Source organism: Podarcis cretensis (genome assembly GCF_951804945.1).
Source record: "Podarcis cretensis genome assembly, chromosome: 4".
Classification (NCBI taxonomy): domain Eukaryota; kingdom Metazoa; phylum Chordata; class Lepidosauria; order Squamata; family Lacertidae; genus Podarcis; species Podarcis cretensis.
The window spans coordinates 56,050,544-56,068,706 of NC_137173.1; the positions used below are offsets into that span (position 1 = coordinate 56,050,544).

General features: G+C 40.8%; 1 protein-coding gene across 8 annotated transcripts; it reads right to left on the reverse strand.

Annotated features, from left to right (window-relative positions):
* Positions 1-540: 540 nt before the first annotated feature.
* LCA5L (lebercilin LCA5 like) lies at positions 541-17,684 on the reverse strand. 8 transcript variants are annotated; one of them, XM_079974891.1, is made up of 8 exons: positions 17,508-17,684; positions 15,943-16,693; positions 10,885-11,411; positions 9,260-9,397; positions 7,855-7,948; positions 4,726-4,826; positions 2,554-2,683; positions 541-2,095 (listed from the first exon to the last, which is right to left on the reverse strand). In XM_079974891.1, exons 2-8 carry the CDS (start codon positions 16,379-16,381, stop codon positions 1,341-1,343), a joined length of 2,184 nt encoding a protein of 727 aa, XP_079831017.1. In that variant the 5' UTR covers positions 16,382-16,693; positions 17,508-17,684; the 3' UTR covers positions 541-1,340. The 8 variants fall into 8 exon arrangements, with proteins under 8 accessions (XP_079831017.1, XP_079831018.1, XP_079831020.1 ...); XM_079974892.1 differs by having other exon boundaries at positions 17,421-17,509; XM_079974894.1 differs by having other exon boundaries at positions 10,885-11,390; positions 17,392-17,508.
* Between the last annotated feature and the right edge of the window lie 479 nt (positions 17,685-18,163).

The window sequence follows — 18,163 nt, forward strand, 5'->3', positions numbered from 1 at the left end:
TGTGTGTAAGAAATAGGAGGAGATGTGAGAACTTACATGTTAGATAAAATTTCCAAACAACCATTGACACAAATAAACTTGCTGGATAGGCTTGTGCTAAATCTGTACCCATTTGATGACTGAAAGCTTTTTAGATTCCCATGTAGGGAATAATATAGTTCTTAACACAATGCTATGGCTCCCTCTACTGCCCAGGTGATCTGCTGGCTCTGTCTGCAGCACGTTCCTCTCCCACTTGTATTGAGCCCATGTCTGCTGCTTTAACAGAATACTGTACCACTGAAGTGGTGCTGGTGTGCAGCTTCCCTGATTCTAAGTGCTCTGGGTACATCATGGCAGTAAGATCAATCTCCTCTATTTGTTAGGAACAGATGAAATGATACATTGTTGCAGTTCTGTGTTTAATCATACTGGATCCTGTTGCATATATTGACACCTCTTTGTACTAATTGTGTTCAATATTTTGTGTTCTAAGAAGGAAAATAAAAGAGAACAAAGTTGTGGGTAGCACAATATTTAATATTTAAATTACCAAGAATGTTTGATTAGAAGAAGAGCTTTAAATGGCTGTTTCAAATGTTACCTGTTTTCCATATTTGGGGTTCAGTTACAATAGTAAAAAACAATATGGATATCCAATTATAACCATAGAAATTACTGTAACCAACATATCTTCCTGCACTGAGAAATTTGTATAGACAGATGACTTAGTCTGTGTAGTCTGAAGATGGCCAAATTTGAGAGTTAATAAAATAGGCCATACTGTCATTCTTCTTTCTGGCAACAGCCCCATAACTTACACCCATTATATCTATATCAGATTACACAAATCACCATGGATGGGTCAAAAGCGCCCTATTTGAAGGCCCCTTCATCTAAGTATTCACTTTCCTAACTGGGACCATGTAGATAATTTGAATCACTGCATTCATTTAAGAGGCTTTGTGGAATGGAATAAGTGAGAAAAGTTATGCAGTGCCTCATTTTTCTATTGTAAATACGCATTAACTGTCTTTTCCCCCAGTAAGCTTTACCACCAATGCCTGTTCAATGCAATTCTTTTCAATGTATTCTTATTTAGAGCTCTAGTAATAGACCTGTCATTGTGCTTCATTTTAATTTTTTTAATGCACTGCAATATGATGATTTCATTGTTAAATATAAACTGATAACTTGCATGCGTGTTTTCCTGCAATGGAATATAAAATGTCTACCTCTCATGGTAAATGAAACTTTCTCGGGGGGGGGGGGGGGAACGACCCAGTCTGCAGCAGTTAATGAATTATTTTCACATACTGTGTGTGTTTTAAGATGAAAATATTGTTAAATTATGGCAGGAATTATTTAAAGTTTTCCAGGAAGGCAAATGTATGGAAAACCTTTATATGGGCTTGTTTGGAATCGCCACACTGCAAACCATCATTGACTTGTGAAATCTCATAAGACTTTTCACTCATCAAAGTTTTTTTTTCCTTAACTGCCTCTTTTAAATTAAGTTTTGAGTGACTGTCCTTTAAGATGCAGCTTGGACCAAAGAGTTCTTCCATAAGAGTGGTTTTCTTTTCTGTTGATACTGCAGGAATGTGTTCTTTGCCAAGCGTCGACATGGTGTCCTTTTGCCTTGTTTTGGTAACCTTACCAAATGACGGTTCATAGGCACTGCTTGAATTTTCTGCCTTTAACTCAGCTATTTCACCCTGGTGTCTATTCACTTGTCTACTACTGCAGGTGGTGCTTGTGTTGGACAGCGGACCTGTTGAAGGGTATCCTTGATGCAAATTTTCAACAGCTTCTGAAAATACATACTGTTTCTTTAATGTGGATGGTGTTTTGTATCTTTGTGTTACTGTTTCCATTTTATCACAGCTCACTTGTTTTGGCTCATTTTCTTGTTTTTCAGTTGCAACTTCTTCCTGGTTATTCATTTTTTGTTGGATGTCATGTGTGGACTCCAATGCTTGGTCTGTCCTTAATTTCTCAAACTCTTCTTTCAACAAGTTGAGCCTTTGTCTTTCTCTCCTGTTTTTCTGTCTTTCTAGGTTTTCACATCTGAAAGGTTTTTCTGTATTTGGACATATCTCTTCCCCTAATAACTCTACAAAATAATATTATTATTTCAACAGTTCTTCAATTCTTAGAAGTCAGTCAATAACATTTTTATATCATAATTTTTATATTCAGACAGATATTAAAACACTGCAGGCACATCTATAGATTTAGTAGCTACAAATGACCTTAAACATAGAATCAGCACCCTTAGCAAATCAGCTTCTGGGAACTCCCCACCCACTGCTTAGCTGAATTCCATGTGCCAGCTGAGAAGAGGTAGGTTGAACAGAGGGCAGAAGGGGCAGTGTGTATGATTGTGTTTATATGTTAAATGGGTGACTGCCTGTCTGGTACTGTTCCTTTTGGGTCTGGCCCCATCCAGCCTGGCTCAAGAGTATTACACTAAGATAATCTGCCCTTTGGGCTGAAAAAAAGACCCTCTACTGCTGCTGAAAGATTTGCTAAATCTGTAGACACATTAGATTCGAAATACTGTTAAGATACCTGTGCATGCTATATTCGAAATCTGTTGCATTGTTAATTTTTGATTTTGATGAACTTCTGTTTTTGATTCCATCTCTTTATCCACATCACATAGTTTGTCTTTGCAATTAATATCTTTGGTTGTCAACTCCTAAAGAAATAATATAAAGAAAAACACATATATGTCAGTTTGATTTGCACTTTGTAGCTTTCAAATGTCTTTGAATAGCAGCAAGTGATGGATAGATTTCAGTTCTCAATCCGTGACCTAATTTGCCTCCATAAAGTAGATAGAATCTATCTGAACTCCCAGCAAATTAACATAGGCTTAAGAGTACGCTAGCTTCAGCCTCATACTTTGTTTGGAGATGGTCTAAAATGAATGGGATCACATGAGTCCCAACACACTAAAGCCCACAACACAGGAAGATAAAGGTAAAGGACCCCTGGACGGTTAAGTCCAGTCAAAAGTGACTGGGGTTGCAGCGCTCATCTCACTTTCAGGCTGAGGGAGCTGGCGTTTGTCCACAGACAGCTTTCTGGATCATGTGGCCAGCATAACTAAACTGCTACTCGGGCATGGAGGACCGTGATGAGTGCCAGAATGCATGGAAACATCATTTTCTTTCCTGCTACAGCGGTACCTATTTACTCGCATTGGCATGCTTTCAAACTGCTAGGTTGGCAGGAGCTGGGACAGCAATGGGAGCTTACCCCGTCGCAGGGATTCGAACCGTCAACCTTCCAATTAGCAAGCCCAAGAGGCTCAGTCAGAGTAGAAAAATGTCTGTTAAATAAAACAAGGACTTGCCCCCTGTGATTTTCTGACCATAAATCACAGAAACAAAGTGGCAAGGAGGATTTTTTGCTTTCCTCACAAGTCCTGTTGTATGAACTTAAGATGCCACCTGGATCAGACCAAAGGTTTATGTCAGTATTCTGCTTACACAGATGGCAATGGCTCACAAGTAGAACATGATCACAATAGCACTCCCCTGCTCAGGATCCTCAGCGACTGGTACCCAGGGATATAGGCCTTCGATACTGGAGGAAACGGAGCCATCAAGACTAGGCCATTGATGGTCTTGTCCTCCATGAATCTGCCTAAAACCCTTTTAAAGTCATCTTAGCTGTTGTCCATCACTGCTATGCACCATGTGAAGAAGTACTTTCCCCTGTCCTGAATCTCCCAACGTAGCGGTACAACCCATGAAAAGTGTGCAATGCAAACATGTCTGTCATTTCCTGCTCTTATCCAGCAACTGAACAAAAACTGATATGCAATGAGAAGCCCACAGTTTCTCTTTCATGTTCTTTTCAAACATAAGAGTGGTGAAGAGAAACTGTGCAAGGCTATTTAAGTTCACAGCCCCTTTTCCCTTCACTATCCTGTTGCTAAAATGTAATTACTATTTCAATATCCTCTTCAAAGCAGAGGATGGTGCAGTCATACTCTAATATATGGAGGCACTTGCACTGATTTTTTCACTGGGCGTTCATACAGCTGTGCCAAGAGCAAATCATACAACATTAGGTTCCTTGTGAATATCTTATGTCTTATCTAGCCCTTATTTATAACAGTTGGACTTGTTTACCCAAGCTAACACAACAACCCTCAGCGTGTTTACTGAAAAGTAAGTCCCTCTTCCTATTATTATTTTATTATTTAATAAATTTATATACCACCCTATACCCACAGGTCTCAGGGCGGTTCACAACCATAGGCCTGCTTTGCACATAACACTAACTCAAGTAATGCATTAGCCCATGACTGGCAAGCCAATAAAAAGCCTATAGCTCATGGCTTATTTTGAGCAAGACAAACGATGAACCAAGGTTCCATCATAAAGACAAAGACAAACCATGGCTTAGCCACAGGTCATGACAGCCACACAGGGCTTAGGAAGAGTGTAGCCGCCACCATGGTCCTTACTGTAGGAACCAGCATATTTGCTTGTTTGCGCTAGCCAGTATTTGGCTCAATGTTTCATGCAAGCTGGAGTCACCTCAATGATGAAGTAAACCTATTTCAATGAGGACAATGTTATTTTCACAATGTTGCTGTAATATGATTCAGGAAACTGTATGTTAAGGAATCTGCAATTTGCAGGAAGAAATGAAGCTATAAGGCACAACACAGCATGAACAAGAGTGGTTTAGAGTTGTAAAAGGATTAATTCAGATCTGCCATACCTCTTTTAAAAAAACAACTGAACTTTTCTCTGCCTCGTGCTTTTGAAGAGCTGTTGCTTCTAGATTCACATCTACTTGTACCGACTTGGAGACATTGACAGCTATGAAAAGACAAGAGGAAGTAAATATTGAGACGTATCCCCTCTGCACTCCTGAAAAATGAATATGAAATGCTTATGTCTGGAATTGGTGGTGGGCTAAATATGGGACAATAAACTGAAATTCAGTCCTGAGACAAAAGTTCTATGGGCAGATGCTTCATCAATTCAGGGAGATGGCATTCAGCCTTTTCTTGATGGATTACCTTTCCCTTAAAAGTCGGGTTAGTGGATGCCTACACAGCCTCTATGGAATGAAGCACCTTTCATCAGTTGAGGTTGATGTGCCGACTGTGTAGCGAGAGCCTGGCCATGGTAATCTGTGTTCTGGTAACATCCAGGATCAGGTACTATATAACATGTTATAGATATGACTGCCTGGAAGCTACAATGCTAAATGCTGCCACTAGCCTACCAACCTAGCCAACCACCCAACTGGATGTTTGGGTCATTGCAATGATGCTTCAGGAATTGCAATTGCTTGGACTGTCTCCACCAACTGGCAGTGGCTCTTCAGGATTTTAGACAATGCATTCTCAGTACGACTTGGGGATGTTGGAGATTCTGCATGCAAAGTAGTTCCTCTTCCATAAAGCTGAAGTCCCTCCTCCCCACTTTTTAAGGACTCATTTGGTGTGGCATACATTAAGCAGTCCAAGTTGTTTGAAAAAGCTAGAGTAAGGTGTTACTTTTTGTTTTGTGGCTTACTGAGAAACCTACCTTTGAGCTGCGCGCACAAGCAAAGCTAGTTTCATCTCAGATGTCCTCAGAGAGGTTGGTACTTCAAGGTCCTCTGCCTTAGTCCAGTACTGGACATACAAGATGAGATGAATTCGCCAGTGGGTGGTCTTCGCTATCTGCCCCCGCCCTTTTTTTTACTTAATTAAGCAACAAGAGTTGTTCTGCCACCTTGCTGCTGCCCCATAAACTGAAACCTCAAATGCTATTTCCCTGGCTGGGAAATAGCTTCTGCTACATAGAGGTAGCCATTTCTTTTTCTGATGTCCATTGAAAGGAAACAGAAATGACATTGTTCCCCCACGGTTGGGATTTAAGTTCATATGGTAGAACAGCGGCCTTTGGCTTAATTAAGTACAAAAAGGAAGAATGAAAAGACCACCCACTTGCCATTTTATCTCACAGGGAATCACACCAATTTATTTTTTATTTAGTTGAACAAACAAAGGCTAATTAATTATGTGGGAATTGACGAGTTGAATTAATTGAAGAAATGGTGTGGGTGATCAGGAGTGGGGATGCCTATTAACATAAGAGTTTATTCGAAGTGATTTGAATGGGAAATCATTTGGTTTGCCTTCTGTAAAATGTAAACTATAATAGTTTACATATAATAGTTTTCAGAAGACATCTGAAGGCAGCCCTGTTTAGAGAAGCTTTTAATGTTTGACTGACTACTGTATTTTATTATTTTGTTGGAAGCAGCCCAGAGTTGCTGGGGAAACCCAGCCAGATGGGTGGGGTATAAATAATAAATGATGATGATGATGATGATGATTACTATTATTATTAAATTTGCACCTATGAATATAAATTAGCACATACAAATGTGCACCTTTTTTCTCTTTTGTGTTTGGTGCATATACTCTTGTGGTGGAGCAAGTGCATAAGTGGGCACCATAACTGGACATACTCCCCCCAAAATGTGCAGGAGATTGCTGTCTTTCTTTACAATGATAGACATGTCTGCTGATAGACATGTCTATTATCTTCAATGAGTGATACTCTCAGGTAAATATATATAGGATTGCAACTATAAATAAAGAAATGTATGTGTACACACAAATGTATACACACATACACACACACACAGCTATAGATAAAAATATATACACATACACACCCCTAGATACATATTGTACAGTAGTATTCATGGAGCTTTTAACTGGTCAACAGGAGGGGCTATAATGTTAACCCTACCCAATGTGAGGAGACAGTTCCATGAGGAACCGCCGACCTTCTGATCGGCAAGCCATAGGCTCTGTGGTTTAACCCACAGCGCCACCCGCGTCCCTGCTTTACTGTACCATCTCCCTATTTCTAACTGTAAACCAAGCTGTTGGATATAGCTTGTTGTGTTATAATTAAACATTTGATGCTGCATTTAGGTATTTCATCAGCCCTACAAAAATTACAGAGCTCAGGAAAATGTAATGACATATCTTGCAAATATGTACTATTATTAATACCCGCAACTGAACAAAAATTGAAATATTACAGGCACTCCTATTTTGCTGGTGTGATATCAAATGCAAGCTTACCCAAGACACTTAATCAGGACAGTAGAAATTGCAGACTGAGGACTAGGGTGAGCTATGTACCTAAATGTGTATTAGAGTGGATTGGCTTTTTTTATGGAATGACAATGATACAAAGTTTTAAATCTTGCACAGTAATCTAGCTAATTTACTTCTGATTACCCCCAGCCCAATCATTCTCAAAGCCATAAAGTTATGAAAAAACTGTAAAATAATGTTGATTTTTTAAAATACAAAATTGTTGCTGATATTTAGAATTCGATGCTGAAACCTCAGTTTAGTAAGTTGATGGCAGAGCAATCCCTAACCCTGGCTGGACAACAGCAGTCTGTGCAGCATAGGGACTACTGCTCATGCCAGCCAGGATAGAAACTGGGGAGCAGGGGAGAGAAAAACCTCCACCACACTACACCAGCCTGGGACTGGCATAGTGAGTGGGTGCCATCATGTGCTGGCAGTGGAGCTGACTCAGAATCTGGTGGATCCCAGGCAGCTCAGCCCCTTCCACTCACTGGAACACCACCCTTTGGGGCTTACTGTTTGAATTTCACCAGTGATACCACCCACTCTTTCAGTGAGCAGTACAGCAAAGCGCTGAGGCAGTGGCATCAGTGGATCTCTTTTAGGCTGGTCAGAGGGAGAGAGACATTGCAGTCATTAAAAATAATAATAAATACTGCAGAGTTTTCTAATACAGTTTTGGCACATGAAAGCGACATTCCGCATTAAAAATGAGCAGAAAAACATTGTGCTACCTTTGGGGGGAGACTCTGAACCACCTTTGTCCTGTTGACCTTTAAGCATCCGATTTGCATAAATATTTCTCACACCAAGTTCTCGTTCTTTTTCCTATAAAAACACAGCAGTAAGCTAAAAAAATGCAATACGATTTATTCTATGGACCTCAATTATCTATGTGGCCTAATTAGCTGAATTCACTATGCATCTTCCATAAAGCACCATCTTATTTTATTCTCCGTAAAAAGCATCTTTGCTTAGTCATAATTCCAACAGGCCAAATATTCTATCACTTGTTACTTGAAAGAAGGATGGAGCTTGTTTGGCTGAGATTGCCCCTGAGAATTCTATCCGGAATGTCCTTTTAGATTGGGTGGGGGGAATCTTTTTCATCCGAAGGCCATATTCTCTTTTGGACAACCTTCTGGGGGCCACCTACCAATGGTGGGCGGGATCAGAGGCAAAAGTGGATAGAGCAACAAATAGGAATTTAACATTTGTGCAGGAGGCTAGTTTCTTCACACTCACAGGACACATTCCAGCCAGGCAAAAACACACAGGAAGGGTACAAAGCAGAGCTAGCTGGTGAGTGGGGAGCATGTGTGACCCGGGGAGACTCCTGAGGACCAGAAAGGTTCCCTATCCCTGTTATGAATTTGCTATGGGACTCCATGGCACCACAGCTGTTCCTGACAATGTGGTATTGAAAGCACTAATTCTTTGCACTACAAGTTGAACTACAAGTTCAGCCTTCACTAAAAGGGTAATTTCTAAAGCAAAAATCAAAGCTGGTGACTATTTAGCTCAACCTTTGCTTCATATCTGACATTTGTGTAACAATATTAACTATTTACTTGTAAATGTGCGATAGCTTTTTTTAACAAATGGACCACTGCAACTTTATGTAGTCGCATCCATTCAGTGGAACACCCTCCCAAGGGAGATTTGACAAACCTGCTCCAAAGAAAGTTTCAGGCAGATGGTTAAAACTCGCCAATTTGACAAGGATTTTAAAATCCCTGCCAATGTCTTATCTTGTCTAGCTGCTATCTTAGTTTCAATTTGTGAACTGATTTTCTTAATTGTATTGCCTTTTATACTGATTATAGTATTTTAAGCTACTTTTTGAGGACATGTGACCCAAAAGCAGCCATGAATCTAATTATAAACAAACAAAATTTCACTATATTTTATTGTTCACAGCTTATAATGTCTGATACTTGAAACACAAGAAACCAGATAACCAATCTGTTCTCGCATTCAGTGTTTAATAGCCACACTTAGGAATACTTTTATTTTTGCACTAGGATACATATTTTTAAAGTAGAATCTCCTCTCGCCTGTACTAGACATTGTAAGATGTGCAAATGCTCTCTATAAATTGCTAATTCTCTTATAGTAAAATAAACGAGGCTTAAATACCTTGATTTTTTGGTTAAGCGACTTGATTTCCATTTGCAAATTCGTGGTAATCAACTGAGCTTCAAGAGTCTTTTTCTTCTCAACTGCTAACTGATGACTAAAGGAGGTATTATTCAACAGCAGCTGCTTTTCTAAGACCTAAAGATATTACAAACGCATGACCATGTACTTTCTCTCCTGCCTACTGAGAATCATACAATATTAAATGTAACAGGACCGAAGTACTACAACAGACATTGCAAATTTTAATAAACTTCTTTGGAAAGATGAAAATCCCCATTCTTATTAATGATATCAGGGGTTTACACTACTATTAAAAATAATTTGATTTTTTAAATAATGAGAACAAGTATGCTTATGGTCAACAAGTGTGGTAGGAAATTGTATCCATAATCAAAAATATTGTATCATGTATTCTCTCCCTCCCTCTCTTTTGAAATCTAGAAGGAGAATCATCCATTCCCATAGCAGTTAGTTAGTGAAAATACTGTATTTACTTGAATGTAATGCACACCTTTTTTGGCCAAATTATGCTGCAAAAATTAGGGCACACATTAGATTTGATGGCACCAGCAAGTACCCTTTTGGTTTGGAGGTTCTGAAAATTGAGGTGCACATTAGATTTGATGGTGCATTAGAGCCACATAAATACAGTGGGTCAGTGAAAAATACATGGTGAGGCTAAGTCAGTTCTACCAGCTTCTTTAGCCATTCCTACTCCTTTAGTGGGTTTCTTCTTCCATACTCCAAAGCAGAAAATAGGGAGGGCTCAAACATACATAAAGTGTGGACTGACCCAAACTTCAGTTTGGCAGATACGGAGCTGTGCAGTTGCTTTTAGTAGTCCATTTTAATGATGGACTACTCTATGGTGTGGGATGATCTGATGGGTCCTGCTCTGTTTCTTTTCCCATCTCAAAGATGCAGGGCAGGGCTGCCTTAGTGGCTTTAGGCAAGTCACTATTAAACACATTTACTCAGATGGAGCATTAATTTCAATGGGCCTTATTTCTAAATAACTATACCCAGGCCTTGTGAGGCTACTATCCTATACCAGAATGTATAGAATCATCCTGTTAATCTCAATTCCTTGTCTGTAATTGGGGTACTAGTGACCAATCCCATGTAAAAAAACTATTGATTCCCATGCACAAGGCTCTAAACCAAAAACAAACACTACAACTCTAGACTGCAATTTAAAATGAAACAAAATCTGAAAGTACTAAGGTTTAATACTACTGTATTTATGCGAATCTAATGCACCATCAAATCTAATGCACACCCTAATTTTCACAATGTAGTTTGGCCAAAAAAGGTGCACATTGCATACGAGTAAATACGATAATAATAGCTTTGAAATAAGCTGTTCTGGTTCCTAAGCTCCAAGTGTGTAGTTATGCACATGGAGTTCCTGCCTGAGCAGGTGTCCTCTGTGCATTATGGTGATCTGTGTACAGAGCTGTCCCAATCCCTAGGGCAAATAGGAAAGCCTCAGCACACTCAGGAACTCCTGCACATCTGAACAATAGCTTGGCCAGGACTGTTAATTAGAAATCTAGCAGCACTCTGATATTTCTTGCTGTAATTCTAGTTACACTGCACATTAATATACTGCACATTAGTACCTGAATTCTCTTATCACCAATTTCCATTCTTTGTGTGAGGGTGTTTAACCTGTGTCTAAGTTCTCCTCTTTCTGCGAGATTCTTGTCTTCTGAAAGTTTCTGCAATGCCAGTAAGGTATCTTTTGTCTTTAGTAGTTGTGCCTCAACTTCTCTAAGTTTCTTGGACGCACTGCGCTCCTGCTCTTGAGATTTCCTAAGAAGTACCCTTAGAGTCCTCACTTCACCACACTGTTTTGCTAGAAGATCAGGCAGATTTGTCTCTGCATTTTCGTATTTACTTATTGCTTTCAAATGTCGATATTGAAGCCGCTTCAAGATCTGATTTTCCATGTTAGATGCCTCCAGTTTTTTCTTCAGAACAGACACTTCATTTTTCAGCTCTTTAACTTTGTGAAGCCTGGCTGACAATAAGCGGCAAGCTACATTGTTCTTCTGGGAAGTGATTATAGTGCTAGTATTGAAAAAGCTCTTTTGCTGCTGTTTCTTCTTAGGAAGTGTTTTACCCCCTACATTAAGAACAAAACAAGCTAAAATGGTATAAGACTAGAGAGAGTAAGAGAATGTAAATCCATATAACAGAGATGGGGGACCTGTGATCCTCCAAATATTACTGGATCACAACTTGCATCATCCCTGACCATTGGCCATGATGACTGCAGTTGATGGGGCTTGAGTCCAAGAACATTGAGAGGTTTTCTGTCATTTCTATATAAGTTGCTTAATAGAAGTTAAATGCATCCTAAGGTAGTGATAGAATGTGCAAAAGACTTTATTGTTCAAACATGTTGAGCTTATATATTCATTGCATCATAAAATTCACTGCAGTTCCCCCAAAGATTGTATAACTGATACGATCAGTGTCAACCCATATGGGTGATCATACTTGCTGTCTCCTTAAATACCTAAAAGATTAGGCATGTGGGAATGTGTGTGGCCATGTTCAAACATCATACTAAAGATGGATCAGCATACTTTGAATGAGGCATAGTGTTGCCTCAGACTCGCATACCCTCCTTCTCCCATAGATTGTGAGGAGTTCAGCAGCTTTTAGTTAACCAAAACTTGTTATGTTGCTACGTGGGGCTACCTTTGAAGGTGACTCGGAAACTGCAATTAATCCAGAGTGCGGCAGCTAGACTGGTGACGGAGTGGCTGCTGAGACCATATAACATCTTCATTGGCCCTCAGTACGTTTCCGAGCAAAATTCAAAGTGTTGGTGCTGACCTTTAAAGCCCTAAACAACCTCAGTCCTGTATATATGAAGGAGCGTCTCCACCCCCATCATCCAGTCCAGACACTGAGGTCCAGCGTCGAGGGACTTCTAGTGGTTCCCTCGCTGCGAGAAGTGAAGTTACAGGGAACCAGGCAGAGAGCCTTCTTGGTAGTGGCGCTTGCCCTGTGGAATGTCCTCCAGCAGATGTCAAGGCAATAAACAACTATTTTACTTTTAAAAGACAACTGAAGGCAGCCCTGTTTAGGGAAGTTTTAAATGTCTGATGCTGTATTGTTTTTAATATTCATTAGAAGCCACCCAGAGTGGCTGGGGAAATCCAGCCAGATGGGCGAGGTATAAATATTATTATTATTATTATTATTATTATTATTATTAGCATTAACTATGGTTAATTCAAACAAACTAGCTGCAGAAACCATGGTTGGCTTGTTTTAAACTAACCATAGTTAATGTTAGCAACAGAAGGAACTGTGGTTAACTACAGTTTCCAGACACAAAAGTAGACATGAAAGATTCTGAACTCTACTGTGCAGCTGTGCAGTAAGTGGGGAAGGAAGGATCACAAGTCTGAGGCTTGTGGGGACCCATTCATATTATGCATTTATCTGGGATGGTTATAAACTTCTAAACAGTACAAAAGAGCATAGCTAAAATACAACAATCCATTAAAATACAAAAAATAAACACAGATATAACAGTTCTCAAAAAAAGCCATCTGATATTGTCTGTAAGTCATCATTCTGTGACAGCCTGTAAAAAGAAATAAGTTTTTAGCTTCCAACGAAACATGTACAATAAGGGAGCTGCCTAACTTCAATGGGCAGTGTGTTCTACAAGCAGGTATTTGAAGAAAGGGTATTGTGCATTTGTTAGCATGTGCAATATGTCAGCATTAAAATGCATAATACCTGTAAATTCCCCACAGAATACTGGAAAGCTTTTACCTGACTCCATTTCATACAGGTGACATCAATGTTCAACAGGAGAAAAAATCTGGGAATACCAGTCCAAGACAAATTATGCATCTGTGGAGCAGCAGCAGTCCTGGAGGGTTTGCCTCCATTTATTCCTGGATGGCGTCTTGTTTTATTTATTTATTTATAAAAAAAATATTTATTTATTTAAAAAAATTATATACCGCTTAACCACAACTTAACTTGAAGTGGTTTTCTAAAGATACAGAAAGTTAAAAAAAATGGAAACCAATTAAAGCTACAGAAGCATATTTCGTCTAAAATACCTGCTGGAATAATAGCAATCTTGAAATGCTATATTAAAAAGAACAGCAGCTGTCTCTAAGTAAGCAGCTACTGCTAAACAGGCTTGCAAAACACAGTAACTGAACAAGGCCTCGAAGTTGGCAGTTACACTCCAACGTGAGAGGTCACAGAAATGTTTTCAAAAGCACGCAAAACGCAATTGGATACACAGAGCATTTCTCCACATTCTTAAATCAGATAAAACGAAAAAGTGAGTAGCAGTGGGGCAGGCGGTGTGTGGGGGGGAGCTGCACTGCTCACCTGGTTTCCCAACGGCAGCCACGCTGCTGGTTATTGAGAGGGGCAGAGGCGAGGCAGAGAGGCGAGGGAGCATCAGACTGGCTCCACCTGCGCTGCTGCACTGAACCACCTTCCCACCTCCCACTTTTGGTACCCAGAAGTGAAACTGGCGCTGGGAAGCCGCTCCATCCCACTCTGCCCCGCCAAACACTACAGTCTAGAGCCCTTACTAAGGAATATGAAGTCCTGGAAAGCAAAAGAAAAACAAAACAAACTTTCCATTCCAAGGAACTAATCAGTAAGTTAACCTCGTTGGAGGTAAAGGTCTCTAAACTCAGAAAAAAAGAGATTTGGGTTCTGAATTCTGAGGGAATACATCCATACAAGTATCCCCTCTATTTTAATTTCATTTTTAAACCTTTTCTTTTCAATTTTTAGTTGTCTTAGTGAAGATCCAATACAAAATTCAGTTTTAGGTTTTTGCTTTTTTTAACTTGGAATTGTAAACATATTTTACTTCTATTCGGAAATTGTTATTTTTCTCTTTTTTCTAGTCTGCAGACCATTTCAACACGTTCTGTTCATAGACCTTAGTTTGCCTACCCATGTTCTATGCCTTAGCTCCCTATGATGTTCAAACACTGTTTTTGTGTAACTCCTTCTTTCAAAGAGTTACAGGTTCTACAGATTTTCAAAACAGCGTTTCTTAATTAATGGGCATCATGCTCATTCGACAGTAGATAGTGTAAGCTGCATGGAATTCAGCTCCTTTAGAGTAAAGCACAGTTTCAGAAAAGTTAAAGCAATGTGCATGTCCATAAATGAAGCTTTATTTAGGTCTATGCAATCTACATTCCTATATATACCCATATGTACAAGAACAGAAAGTCAGTGTTGGCTCCAGGTTTGATGGCTTGTATCTAGGTTCTCCTGACATGATTACCTGGCATTCATCAGAGTGTTGCAGTCACCAGTGATGTCGAATTCCCAGGGGGTGGGTCTGGGTAGGGGAATTTTAATATTTCACAATACATCACCACAATTTAGCATCACTCCAGAGCACTGTGGGAAATTAAAATGGTGGCTTCCGTACCCCTAATTAGGGTTGCCATTTTAATTTCCCACGGTGCCCCAGAGCCATACTATGTTGGGGGCATTGCGGCAAATTCAAATAGCAGGTCCCAGACCCCAAGCAGTCAACAGGAGGCCCAGACCAGGTTTCAGTGGTGCACCCTGTTCTGAAAGGTGCCTGAGGATGCCATGTATTGATGCTGGGTCTGGGGAGAACTCTGGACATAGCATGCAAAGCACACTGTGATTGTGGTAGGGAAACAATGAGCAAGGGCAGTGACATGTTGGGGTGGAAAATAGAATGGATGAATACAGGGGAAGTTTGCCTAGACAAAGGTAGAAGGAGAAGGGCATGATTATCATTACATTGCAGGGTGATGGGGAAGGAAGGAAGGTGGGCTAGATATGAATTAGTATGCCTTCATAGCAAATAAAAAACATATTGCTTCTCTCTTTTGCTTGAAAACATTGCATGACCAAAAGAAGCAGGTGTGAAATCAATAAAGTTACCGGGACTATGCTCATTTATTGCTTCCCAACAGTTCAGAGCTTTGATTTCAAGGGAGAAGAAACCATAGCAATTTCCCTCAAGTAATTCAATTAGTTTCATTTGGGATTTAACGTTCTTTGGAGCAGATGCTGGAAGAGGGAGTGTTGCAAAATATATTTAGGGCATATCTCTTAATTTTACACACACGTTTTTCATGATAACAGGTAGTTCTAAAATAATGTGGTGGATTATAGATTTTACTATGCCATTGCCATCATTTGTTTTCATTCATAATGCTTTCAATTCTTTTCTGTCTCTTTTGCACACATGAAAACTACAAAGCTTGAAGGTAATGCTGAAGGTTAACTTTGCCTCAGAACTTCACCCATAGACTGCCAACTCAAATACTAGTGCTGGGATGGAGAGCTGTCATACAGACCCCGGAGGGCTGCCCACAAAGCTATGGGAACGTCTAGCAAAACACAACATACAAGCAGGCACTAGCTGACTTCAACTCTCCTTTCCATCTGGTTTTGCCCTGCCTTTCTTTCCTCTGCGCCCTACTCTCCCTCTTTTTAATGCTTCTTCCTACAGTCAAGTGATTTCCAAAAAAATATAGCATTTGAACAAGGGGCACTTCAGCAATAAAAATGGAGAAGCACAACTGTCAGTTGGCAAAGCCATGGTCTTCATTAGTTCTGTCATAATCTGTCAACGGTAAGCTAACATTAGCAGTGATCACTGTGGTCCACCACCTTCTTACCTTTGGCTTGTTGATCATTTTCCTTTGTTTTCATTGATAATTCCTCCTCTTTGGTTTCTGGCTGTTCTAAAATACTGCTGTATCCACTGCCATTGCTGCAAGGGGTTTCTGAAGAGTATGTGTGAAAATCTTCATAATAGTAGACCTGAGAATTTCTGCAGCTGTTCTGCTCTGAATAACTGCTGCTACTGCTGCTAGCCCTTCTTGAAGCATCCTGGTTGAAGTCATTGGAATAGTCAAGCTGAAAAGTTCCACACTGACTGGAACACTTACTACAGTGGCTAACTTTAGTGCTGCATTTGCTTTGGGTGCTCTTGCAGACCCTACTAGGAGAATCACTTGGACTTCTACTTTTTGTAACTTGTTCACATTTATTGTCTTCTTGGACTACAAAATGGAGAATGTAGTCATCTGAAGCCATCATTCCATTGTTAGACATCCACTATCAAAGTCAAGAGGATTGTCAATTATATTGAAAACCACAAAAAGAACATGGTGCTTAAGTCAGAATTTGAAATTATGCTGTTTTGTCACTGCTTACTCAGGGCCTCATCCTTTGTTCTCTGAAAGTAGTTTGCTCTAATTCTGCACAATAAATCTTCACAGTTTCTGTCACCTTTATTATATAATTTACTTTCCAAAGATGTGATGTGCTTGCACTATAGACTATATTCGTAGCACTGTCATCCACGAACTGCAATTCCTCATGAACATTCCTTGAGTTCTGAGTTCACTCATGGAACTAAAAAGGCTAAAACAAAAGGAACAGTATTGACATTTTTATATACTGCAATGCAAAGGATTTAAACTTGCATGGGAAAATTTTGCGTCGGCCCAAACTGCCTCCAGACAAATGTATGCAGCCACAGCATTAGTCTTGGCAATTAAACTGAGAAAGGGGAACAGCAAGTCACCCTTTGCTACTGCAGAAGCCCACAAAGAACCAAAGGCCCCTAACTGTATGACCTACCTTTCACTTACATGTTTAAAAATATGTTTAACTTGCGGAGCCCTCTACTATGCAGCTTTTATATAAATGAAGCTGAATTCAGAGATTCAGAGAAAGGCAAGGACAAAGCAAGCGATGGGAGGAAGTATTGAGAAACGATATGGGACAACAGTGGTGGGAGGAGGAAAAAAAACTTCTGAAAAGTTTCAAAAAATAAATAAAAGAGGAAATGTTGGGGGAAAGTATCACTGCCCCACGGGATCAGTGAGCCCTGGAGCTAGCTAGGTATAGGGCTGCAATCTCACTGCGGGCGGCTTCCCCCTTTCCTGGTTGGTGGGGCTGGAGGAGTCGCGGGGGATAAACGACAGAAGCAATTCCGGCAAGTTCAAGAGGAAGGAGAAGGTAAGATCTGCTGCCCCCCCCCCCGAAGGAGCGCGCCTCCTACAGTCCCTTTATGATCCCCCACGTGCTCCGCCTTCACCTTCTTGGACCTCTCTTACCCAGAGCCAGGACCAAGAGCAACTCTTACTCCCTGTGCAGCTCAGGCCTTAGGCTTCTTCCCTTCTCCCGCGCGCAGACAGAAGCTTCCACCCCGCCGCTCCTCTGTCCACGCTACCTGGTTCCTTGGGCTACATGGGCGGAAGGAGTTGTTTTCAGGTCTCCGTTACTGTGGCAACCGCAGAACTTCGCCGAGCGTCACGGGACTTGTAGGACTGGACAAAAGGGCCTCGTCGCTCGCAGCCCGCCTCCCCTTCTCCATCGCGCAAAGGTTTCCTTGTTTTATCCCGGCAGCAGAGGCCCCAAGTTATCCGTCCGTCCGTCCCACCCCTCCACCCCCAAGGACCGTGAGAAAAGGAGATCGACTCGAGAGATCGACTCCCTCGGCGATCTCACCCAAAAACAAGCGCGCACTTTCCTAATGGGCAGTGTGATGAGTATCACGCATCTCTCAGGGACTCTTCAGGTGTAGGGTAGCCAACGTGGCATCTGTCCAACTAGGGCAAAGGATCCTGTCGAATGAAGGGGCAGACTCCAAAGAGTGGCACCCAATACAATGCGTTGTGTGTTTTCAGCAGGGGAAGTTTCTCTCTTGACTTCATGCGCAGCTGGACCCTGGCGTGGCAAGGGAACCAAAGTTCTGCTCTCCTTATAACAACAAGAATTAGGTGGGGTCGCCCTCCCTTCCCAGGTGGGGTGAGATGGGCAGAAGAGGGAGCTGCAGTTCCGTTTGGTTCAGACCCGGCGGCGGCAGCAAGTTGCCGATGGGTTTCT

Bases quoted from the DNA above. Each gene is read 5' to 3' on its own strand.
- LCA5L (XM_079974891.1), bottom strand. From the start codon at position 16,381: ATGTCTAACAATGGAATGATGGCTTCAGATGACTACATTCTCCATTTT. The intron at 11,412-15,942 runs GTAAGAAGGTGG...ATACCATTTTAG, and splicing joins AAATGATCAACAAGCCAAAG to CTTGTTTTGTTCTTAATGTA. The intron at 9,398-10,884 runs GTACTAATGTGC...TAATATCTTTAG, and splicing joins TTGGTGATAAGAGAATTCAG to GTCTTAGAAAAGCAGCTGCT.